An 11,306-nucleotide genomic window follows, 5' to 3' on the forward strand; every position below is an offset into this window, starting at 1 on the left:
TCCAGACCTGTGGAAATAGAGGAGATTTTGTCTCATTATTTGAACACATCTGTATCAGTGAGCTGTATTAGTTGTTTGTGTTTTTATAGCCCTGTGTATGTGACAGAAAAACAGAGAGAGTGGCCAGTCTTAGCCTTAGCAAAAAAATCTGTCAGGGATGGATGGCATCCCTCAATATATATAATCATGTCAAGTTTTGTATTGGAGGACAGTAGCTTGACGCTTATGTTGTGTCCCGGCCCAAAATAACTGTTTTGAAACTTCAGTCCACAATAAAAAAACTTTTATTTCATCTTAAACTCACAAGCATCCTTCACCCTACCTACTTGAATAGATACAATACATTATAGTAAAGTTTTAATTGAACAAAGTCTCTCCAGTTGAAAATGACCAGGCCTTTACAATGAATGTCCAAGACTGTAATACTTAGAGCTTTATGAGTGAATATGGTAAATGGTAAAGTTGTCAGATGTTTCATTTAATGCAGTCAGTTGGGGGAAATAGACTCCAGTGCCCATACCTTTGTGGTGTCAGACATGTCAATCAAGTTATTCTCAACAGCACAAGGCAGCACCAAACTCAAAACAAAAATTCACACGCCAAAACCTTTCCAGTATAAAACTCACCTGTTTTGACTATTACTATTGACTTCCCCCTGGATACATAGAGAGTCAAATATTTTACCTTAATCAGCACCCAAAAGTGATTTATAATTAATGATGAAATAGATTATAATATATGAAAAACAAACAAAGATATTAAATGCCTCCACCAGCCCATAAACCCCTTCCTGACCACCCCAGTCAAGAGAGCATATCAGGGTCATAAGCTGGGTGTGCTGATGAAGTAAAGTAGCAGGTGCTGCTGTGGTCCTTATACCTGGACTGTAGATTATTTGCTATTCATGTTCAGGGTTGAAGACAAATTTAAAAGGGGAAATTCATTACGGTCAGAAATATTGAACTTTAACTGAGAGTTTAAACTAGGAAAATCGTGGACACAAATGTGTACATTGCTGAAGATATAAAATATGTCCAGAGTGCATCTCGCATAGCAGAAACTGACTATGATATTTTGAATTAAATATAAGGCACGGATATAGACATACAGACACACACACAAAATGAAGCCCAGTATTGGTGATGTAGTGTGTGTGATATCTGCCCTACACACTCATGCACGCACGCACACACACACACACACACACACTTGCAAACACGTGCACGCACACACACGTGCAAACACACGTGCACGCACACACACATTCTCACACACCTGTGCACACGCACACAAACCCAAACACACACAGACACACACTCACTACCAGTAACAAATTAATATAACTTACTGATGACTGTGTCAAACGCTGGCCCAAGCGTGGTGTTAGTTGCCATGGATACTACGCTGCTGGTTGTCACAGATACAGTAGAGGTGAGATGGTGTGGAAGTGTGGAGGCAGTTGGTGCTGCGTTGGCTGAAAACACACATCCAGAAAAAACTCATGTAACAGACAGCTGCAGAAAAGTGACAACATCAGTGCTGGTATATTTGAACACACACACACACACACACACACACACACACACACACACACACACACACACACACACACACACACACACACACACACACACAAGGCAAAAGCAAGCACAAGGCAACGGTGGCAAGGAAAAACTCTTCAGCAGAAAAACCTTTTTCAGAACCCAGCTCAGAAGGTGGACCCATCTGCTTGAGTATGAGTAGTATGGTGTTGTATGCAGTGTTCTCTAATGCTACTAATGTACTGAACTGTTTTATTATTTCATGTGACAAGTGGTATGCTGTTGCTCTATACACTAGGCAGGTGACAATTGAAAAAAGAATGAGTTGGAATTTAAAGCAACTAAGATAAGCCAACATACACATACAGACACACACACACAAACTCTAAACCCTCTCTGTCGTGTGTCTGGACCTTACTTGTGCAGGAGGGAAGTAGTTGTGTTTCGTTGGCTCTGCTGATGTTGTTTCTAGCTGAGCAGGTGAGATGTCCTTGAATGCCCTCTGGGAGTGTGAGGGTAGATGAACTGAGATCAGTGTCAAGATCAGGACTAGACTCCAGCCTTTCAGTTGAACCCTTGGGAGATGCTTCAGGTGGCTTCAGAGGCCTTCCATCCACAGACCAGCTGTATTGAGGACTGTCCCCATTGGAAGAGCAACTCACCCTCTTCTCCCCATAGGCTGAGCAGCTGATTGACAGATTCAAAACAGACACAGGAGCTGGAAGAGAGGGACTCTAGTGAGGATACGAATGTTACCATCCACATGGCACAGCACACCTGCAAGCCAAACAATGCCTTTCAAACTTAAAAGTGGTGATGCATGATTTGCTTTTTCAATGGACAGGATAGCCAGCCCATTCAGCCTCTCCTGCTCCTCAGGTAGGTCTTAATGAGTTTCAATTTGGAAAAGGATCGCTCGGCTGTTGCCACTGTCAGAAATGATAGCAGGGCAGTGCACACCTCACCGAAGGAGGATTTTATGTAAGGGCTACTGGCAGGTGCCTTTGGTCAAGGCAGCCAAGCCCTACACTGCATTCCGGACCCCACAGGGTCTATTCCAATTTTTGGTGATGCCCTTTGGTCTCAAGGGGGCGCCTGCCACTTTCCAGAGACTCATGGACAGTGTCTTGGCTTGCACAGACTGTTTTGCTGCAGCCTACCTAGATGACATTGTGGTGTACAGCACCACTTGGGAGGACCATCTGTGTCATCTAGGTGAGGTTCTGCAGCGGATTAAGCGTGCCGGTTTGATTGTCCACCCACAGAAATGTGCACTTGCCCAGGAGGAGGTGATTTACCTGGGACATGTTCTGGGCCGAAGAGTGATCCGGCCACAGAAGGACAAGGTCCAGGCGGTGCAGGCCTGTCCACGGCCCCGGACAAAGAAGGACGTCCGGTCCTTCCTTGGGTTGGTGGGCTGGTACCGCCGGTTTGTGCCGGACTTTGCTACTCGAGCGGCACCGATGACGGACTTAACGAGAAAGACAGATCTAATGGGAGAGGACCAGGAGAGGGCGGTTTCTTGATTTAAAAGAGGCGCTCTGTACGGACCCTGTGCTCCAGAGTCCAAACTTTGAGGAGCCCTTTACCGTGCAGACAGATGCATCAGGGGTCGGCCTTGGGGCAGTGCTGCTCCAAGGAGAGGGGGAGGACCAGAAACCAGTGGCTTATATAATCGGAAGACCAACGTAAGAAAAGATCTCCGCCTGATTCATGAACGCCTGAAAATGAGTTCTTACACAGCCAAAGTGTTCTCAGCTCTGCTCCCCAAATGAGGATTTTTAAATTGAACCCGCGTTCTCATGCACCTGGATTTGCATACACACACGCCCCGCCATCTCCTTATAAGGGCACGCAACCGTAGTGACGTGTGTAGTCAGAATCGATAGAATCCACCCGAAGGCCCCTCGAAAGCGACAGTCATGTCAAAGCGGAAAGCGAGCACCGGTCGAGTAAACGTAGACCTAACTTGGTGAAGGTACTGATGCAGAATGTAGATGTGTCCATTCTATTCCACTATGGCTATATCCACGCGATTGAGTTTAGTGCTTATTTATTTATTCACTTACATTTGCAGTGTTCGTGTAGTGCCTTTATTTATTTTAGGACATCACAATGCCTCGTAGAATCATGACTATAAATGTGACACGTAATTGTTAATGATACAAATATTCTCGTATTTATTATTATTATAATGATTTAAATCCGAGGATGTCTGTAGAGTTGATGTGAACGCAATCACCAACGATTCCTCACAAATTCAGCCCTTAACCCTTCTTACACGGAGCGGTCCCGTGGGGCATCTGGTGTTTTTTTGAGGAATTGCATTTAAGAAAACTCTGGGCGATTTACAACTGTTATTTAGCGTTCTGAAAGTCTGGTCTAAGTTCAGAATGAATCCCGAATGAGGACTTTCATGAATGCCAAATTTGTCCCCCGTAAGTGGAGTTCAGAAGAAATTTCTTCTTAAATTCTTCTCAACTGCGTTCAAGAATGAGGCCCAATGTTGTTAAAATATATAGATGCCTAATGGTGTATGTGTATGTGCGCGCTTCGTGACTAGTAACTAGCGTGCACTAGGGCCCGTCATAATAGCATGCACTGGGGGCCGGTCGTAACTACCATAGGCCACTGGGTAGGTGTGCCTTGTCTTCCCTAAAGCTGAGTGAGTTATGTTAAGCACCATACAACGTAGAGCCACACGGACCATCACAAGTAGCTATTTTCTTTGGGTTGATTTACTTTCGGTTGATATTATTACTTTTCCGTGTGTTTAGTTATTTCATTTCTGCTTGCTGTGAGTGTGCATTGCTACTTGTGGAGATACTGGCGATTCTCTCTCTCTCTCTCTCTCTCTCTCTCTCTCTGTGCGTGCGAGTGTGCGTGCTTGGCAGACCAACGTAAGCAGCTGCGGTGCAGTGGCGGATGATGACGGACTTGTAGGCAAAAACCTACTGTGGTCTGTGCTTCCTTCGGCAGTGGCCCACGGCCTGATTCACATGGACTTGGATAACTGTCGTGGTGTATTTATATTTTAGAACAAAGCTTGTAATAAATACTATATTTTTGTCTGGATGAATCTGTGGTGTTGCTCCCACCAAACAAAGAAAACTAGAGTCGCATCTCTGTTCTGGGAACACTGCTCAAGCGCTCTCTCTTTACTTACTGCCATTACAGTGAGTCAGATGCTGAGGTAGATTATCAAATTTACTAATGCCTTGCAGAGCAGATTACTCCAGTAGCAGGCTCAAATTGAGTATGCGTTATGAGCGGTGTGATGTATTGGTAATAGCATTGACACACCACACCAGTAGGGGATGCTATGCTATGTTTAATAGTAGATGTATGCATTAAGAAAAAACCAGTGTAGAACTATAACCAAATGTGGTCGGTTGTCACTCAGAGTTGTCTTGCATACTGATGCTATATAATAGTGAATAAGTACACTATAGTTGACTAGGAAAGTCATTACAAGCGGCACGACTTTTCTCAACGGTTTCTGGCTAAATGCCTAAATCACCATGCAAACGTTTTCAGTTAAAATTTACTCTGAAAGGCTTTCAAGCTTCGCTGACACTAAAACCGGATCAACAGCCCAAGTTTTGTCAAGTGCGTGTAGTCCCATAGGCATTAAGACCAAGAGTAGAAGCGGAAATTGAACGATTGCTCCAACAGGGAGTGATCTCCCAGTTCAATTCAGTGATTGGGCGACCCCCATTGTCCCTGTCATTAAGAAGAATGGTGGCGTGAGAATTTGTAGGGATTTCAAAGTCACAGTAAATCCAGCTTTATGCGTTGAACATTATCCAATACCTCGCATTGAAGATTTGTTTGCATCGCTGTCTGGAGGACTTCGTTTTAGCAAACTGGATCTATCACAGGCTTATCTGCAGGTGCCTGTGAGTGAAGACTCGCGGAAATATCTCACCATCACCACTCACAAGGGCACGTTTTGCTTCAATCGCTTACCATTCGGAATTACATCTGCACCCTCAATTTTTCAAAAGATCATGGACCAAGTGCTACAAGGGCTCCCCAATGTTCACTGCTTTCTTGATGACATCCTCGTCACAGGCCGAAATGATGCCCATCATCTGGAAAACCTGGAGGCCGTACTCAGTCGGTTGGAAAAATTCGGACTAAGAGTCCAAAAGGAGAAGTGTGAGTTTTTCAGAGACTCTCTAGAGTACCTAGGCCATATCATTGATGCAACAGGACTTCACAAGTCACCTGACAAAATGTGTGCCATAGTGGATGCTCCATTGCCAACCAACACAAGCCAGTTGCGACGAGAAGCCTTGGGAATAATTTTTGGAGTCAGGCGTTTTCACTCTTATCTGTATGGACGACACTTCATTTTGCTCAAAGATCACCGTCCTTTAACGACCATACTGAGCCCTAGCAAGGCAATTCCTTCAATGGCTGCAGCGAGACTGCAGCGATGGGCACTCATACTAGCAGCACATAACGATACTATCAAGTACAGACGTGCTGCTGACCATGGAAACGCTGACGGTTTGTCTCGCCTGCCGCTTCCTGTGCAACATAAGAAACCAGGGACAATTGACACGTTCCTTGTTAACCACCTAGAATGTCTACCAATTCGCTGTACTGATGTAAGAAGAGAAACCAGGTCGGATATCACACTTTCACAAGTCATGGAGATGGTGTCAACTGGCCGTTTTCCGGCCACCAAAGGCTCTGACAGTAGCCTGATGCCATATCTAGTACGGAAGGATGAGCTGACAACGAGTCAGGGCTGCCTCCTGTGGGGTAATAGAGTTATTGTGCCTCCAAAGTTGCGTCAACAGGTGTTAGAGGAACTTATACAGGTCACCTCGGAGTGGTTAAGATGAAAGCCGTGGCGCGAAGCTACGTGTGGTGGCCGGGCCTCGATGCTCAAATCGAGGAGAAATGCAAGACCTGCTTGCCTTGTCAGCGCACGCAGAAAACACCATGCCTCACTCCTCTTCACCCATGGCCATGGCCCACAGCCCCATGGCAGCGTATTCACGTTGATTTTGCTGGCCCATATGAGGGGCGCATGTTTCTCGTAGTGGTCGACGCCCACTCCAAGTGGCCAGAGGTCATCTTAATGGAAGCAACCACTTCAGCGAAGACTATCCAGGCATTAAGAGGTCTGTTCAGCCACTATGGAGTACCAGAGGTGCTCGTCAGTGATAATGGGCCACAGTTCACATCTGAGGAGTTTGCCACCTTTTTAAAGTCAAATGGCATTAAGCATGTGCGCTCGGCTCCTTTTCACCCGGCAACGAACGGTCTGGCTGAACCTTTGTACAGACTTTTAAGCATTCTCTTAAATCATCAAAGGGAACTTCATCAGTTCAGAGGCGACTGGATGCTTTTCTGCTTCAATATAGGAACACTCCCCATTCAACTACTCAGGAAGCACCAGCCATGCTGTTTTTACACCGCAAGCTTCGCACTCGTCTGGATCTGCTGAAACCGAGTGTGGCTGCGGTGGTGGATCAGGCACAAGACGCCCAGCGCAGTTACCGAGCTGTGCACTCTAAATCTAGGTCTTTCAGCGTCGGCGATCCAGTCCTGGTCCGGGATTACCGGAAGGGGGAGGAAAAGTGGACACCAGGAACCGTTACATCTCAGGCTGGCCCAGTATCCTACCAGGTCAGTGTTGGATCAACACATAGGTGGAACCGGCATGCAGATCAAATGTTGTCTTGCCATCCCAACATTATCCAATCTCCAGTTGATGAACAACCGACACTCAGCACTGACAGCCTGCCAGACCCCTCCGACACAGGTAAAGAGCTGGAAGCCTCCATCCCAGTCAGGGAGGGGGACAATCCTCCATCAGGTCAGTCAGACATCGCCCCCACTGACACTCCAGCAACACCCCAACAGACACTTAGCAGGTTCCCGAGCCGGAACCGCAAACCACCAGATAGACTGACTCTTTAATCAACTGGTGAATGATTTGTTATCTGTTCAGTTAGAGAGTGTTGTCTCAAGCAAAGGGCAGAATAATCCCTTGACACACTCAAGGTGATGGGGCAGTCTACCCCGATCCTTAGTTTAGATATTTTGTTGGTCTGAGACATGTTGTGTATATAAGTTTAAAAAAAAATGAATGATGTGATCACAGATTGTTCTCAAGGAAACTTTGTCAAGTTTGGTTCTATGTTATTCCCTTAGATCTACTGCAGTTGATATAGTCGGTAATAGAATAAGTGGGAGGAGTTGTGATGTATTGGTAATAGCATTGACACACCACACCAGTAGGGATGCTATGCTATGTTTATAGTAGATGTATGCATTAAGAAATAAACCAGTGTAGAACTATAACCAAATGTGGTCGGTCGTCACTCAGAGTTGTCTTGCATACTGATGCAATTTTATAGTGAATAAGTACACTATAGTTGACTAGGAAAGTCATTACAAGCGGCACGACTTTTCTCAACGGTTTCTGGCTAATTTTACCATGAGGAACAAAACAAGGGTGCTGTCATTTACTGTAACCCGAGCAACATCGAGATTTTGCCGTGCCCTTTTAGTGCGTGTGCGTCCAGCCCATCTGTATCTCAGCTTCTGAAGGTCGTAGACACTTGAATTTGGTCTCAAAATGGCCGGATTACGCATTTTTATATATGCACTATTTCTAAGGTTTCTAAACTCTAAAACCTTGATTATTTTTTGATATTCGCATGAGGCAAGATGAAGTGATTTACCTTTAACGATCAGCTGTACTGTGTGATATCCCACAGTTGACTTATAGATCTCCACTCTGTATGTTCCTCCGTCTCTCCTCTCTGCAGGGTTTATAATTAGGGTCCCGTTATCAGGAACAAACTGCCACCTCTGAAGGAATGTTGGGGTGTTAAACTCATCAAAGAACACTGTCTTGGATCCTATGAGACCAAAAATTAAGTTCGGTTCATTATTAAATAACAGTGCATGCCCACTGGTGTTCCTCATCAGCTGCAGATACACAGGTCCTCCCAGAGCCCCATAACAAGCAGCATCCTGAGTAGCATTACAGGTGGAGTCCAGACCTGTGTAAAAAGAGGAGATTTTGTCTCATCATTTGAACACCTCTGTATCTGTGAGCTGTATCTCAATATATATGGCATCCCTAAATATATATAATCATGTAAAGTTTTGTATTGGAGGACAGTATCTTAACCCTCATGTTGTGTCCCGGTCCAAAATGACTGAAACTTCAGTCCACAATAAAAAAACTTTTATTTAATCTATTTAATCTTAAACTCACCTCACAAGCATCCTTCACCCTGAATGGATACAAGAAATTATAGATTTTGAACATAGTCTCTCCGGTCGAAAATGACCAGGACTTTACAATGAATGTCCAAGACCCTAATACATACAGTAGAGTTTGAGTGAATATGGTAAATGGTAAAGTTGTCAGATGTCTTATTTAATGCAGTCAGTTGGGGGAAATAGACTAAAGTGTCCATACCATTTCTGGTGTCAGATATGTTAATCAAGTTATTCTCAACAGTACAAGGCAGCACCAAACTCAAAACAAAAACTCACACGCCAATCCCACTTTCCAAATTTCCCACTATAAAACTATCACTTGTGATAACATCAAATTACTATTGACCTTAATCAGCAACCCCAAGTGATTTAAAATGAATGATGAAATAGATGATAATAGATGAAAAACATACAAAGATATTAAATGCCTCCACCAGCCCACATACCCCTTCCTGACCACCCCAGTCAAGAGAGTATATGAGGGTCATAAGCTGTGTGTGCTGATGAACTAAGGGGTCTGCTGTTGTCCTTATACCTGTACTGTATGTTATTTGCTATTCATGTCCAGGGTTAAACCTCAAAGGGTAATTTAAAAGGGGAACTTCCTCATGGTCAGGAATACTGAACTTCAACTTAGAGTTTAAACTAGGAAAAACATGGACACAAATGTGTATATTGCTGAAGATATAAAGTATTTCCAGAGTATATCTCGCACAGAACAAACTGACTACGATATTTTGAATTAAATATATGGCACTTATACAAACACACATACACACACGCACATATAATGAAGCCCAGTTTTGGTGATGTAGTGTGTGTGATATCTGCCCTAGCCCAGCCCTGACTTTGGACAAGCTGCAGTTTAACCCTCACACTCCCCTCTCAGGAGGCTTCTGCTTTTAGTGTTTCTTTCTTATTTTTATCACTTCACTATCACAGTTGTCAAATGTGTGAGCTTGTTTCTCATGACTATCATAGTTCCTGATGCTGTTGTGAGCTAGCAGCAGTGGTTTCATGGCCTTTATGGTAAAAGGGCCCATTCTGCGTATCAGGTGGTGTTTAAGTACTGAAACAGAGCAGTATGGTGGATCGCATACTCAGACCCAGATAGACAATTCTGGAATAATTCTGAACTCTGACCCGACACAGATGTGTGATAGTGGATCCGGCCCACCTGAGAGAAGCTGACTCTGGCCCACATCTGGCAATAATCCGGCCCACATCTGGCTCTGATGCAGCAGAGTCATCTGCTCTCAAGTGTGGCTTTAAAGCAGCAATACGGAGTTCTGTTCCAAAAATTAGTAAGCTAAGTACCTAAAAAGAATGAAAAACCTTGCAAACACCGCCAACAGCTCAGCTGACACTGATAGAAGCTTGCCAACACACTAACTGGTGTCTTTTGGCAATACAGCTGGCAATGTCATGCGTGTGAAAGCTTTTCTTACATTTTTTCAGGGTGTTTCAGCCCGGTACACAGAACTACACAGGACATATCCTGGATGGCTAGTGGGGAAGACACAGGTGTGAATTTGAGGATGGTACCAAAACTAGCTGCCTATAAAACCATACCTCAAAAAGTGTCAAATTGTTGCATAGTGTTACTTTAACTTTACCTGTTTCCTTTTACAAGTTATAAATGAGTCAACTAAAGTTGTACTTACACAACACACATCTCACAACACAACACACATATCCAGCCAAACGCTTTGATGTAATTCTAAAACTGCTTACCTTTGGAGGCTCCAGCCAGCAGTAAGAGCAGAAGAACAGCCTGCATGTCTGTGTGCAGAGGGATAGAGGTGCAGTAGGAGATGCTACTGAGGTGATGTGGGATGAGTCAAGTGTGTCTGTGTCTACCCTAGATACAGGAGTGAGGAAACTGGTACGTTTATCTCTAAGACTGTGGTCACTCCCTCTCTCTGCACTCCTCACTCCTTTTTGGGAAGGATTTTATTAAGTGTGTGACAAAACTTCAAGCCGAGGCTAAGGGACACTCACATACACACACACACTCTCAGAATCTGTGGTCTGATCTGCTAATTGTCATCTCCCTGTAGGCTGCTCTCGCTACCTTAACTCTTCGACTGTCGGTAAGTTTTCCCAGTCCCTCATAGCTGCCCCACACACATGCACTATTGAGGCTTCCCCTCCCCATCTCAGCACTGAAGAACTCACTTCCCTATTCTACACCACCTGTTCTTCTATTTTAGACTCTATTGCCCCCCTTAAATGGAAAAGGCCCAAACCTAAAGGTTTACCTTGGCTCAACGACGCCACAAGAGCCTTAAGGAGGGCGTGCAGAAAAGCAGAGCAGAAGTGGAAACATGATAAACTCCAAATTTCATTTCAAATTCTGAGAGACACCCGTCTCAACTACCAGGAAGCAGTTAAAGCTGCAAGAACAAAATACTTTTCTGACCTCATCTCGAACAATTGTCATAATCCTAGGATTCTATTTAGGTCTATTAACTCTGTTATTCGACCCGCCCCCAGTCCCACCTTAGA

The 11,306-nt window shown here is 44.5% G+C and overlaps 1 protein-coding gene across 2 annotated transcripts in view; it reads right to left on the bottom strand.

The window, feature by feature from the left end:
- Nucleotides 1–11,072, bottom strand: part of LOC122131235 — a 23,802-nt gene extending 12,730 nt beyond the window's left edge. For both annotated transcript variants that reach the window (XM_042706128.1, XM_042706129.1), the window contains exons 1-5: nucleotides 10,533–11,072; nucleotides 8,249–8,572; nucleotides 1,960–2,259; nucleotides 1,349–1,474; nucleotides 1–7 (exon numbers count right to left, since the gene is read on the bottom strand). The exon at nucleotides 1–7 is cut by the window's left edge and continues 329 nt beyond it. In XM_042706128.1, the coding sequence (XP_042562062.1) occupies nucleotides 1–7; nucleotides 1,349–1,474; nucleotides 1,960–2,259; nucleotides 8,249–8,572; nucleotides 10,533–10,578 (803 nt within the window). In that variant the 5' untranslated portion in view covers nucleotides 10,579–11,072. The remainder of the gene's footprint in view (nucleotides 8–1,348; nucleotides 1,475–1,959; nucleotides 2,260–8,248; nucleotides 8,573–10,532) is intronic.
- Between the last annotated feature and the right edge of the window lie 234 nt (nucleotides 11,073–11,306).

Source organism: Clupea harengus, unplaced genomic scaffold (assembly GCF_900700415.2).
Source record: "Clupea harengus unplaced genomic scaffold, Ch_v2.0.2, whole genome shotgun sequence".
NCBI lineage: Eukaryota > Metazoa > Chordata > Actinopteri > Clupeiformes > Clupeidae > Clupea > Clupea harengus.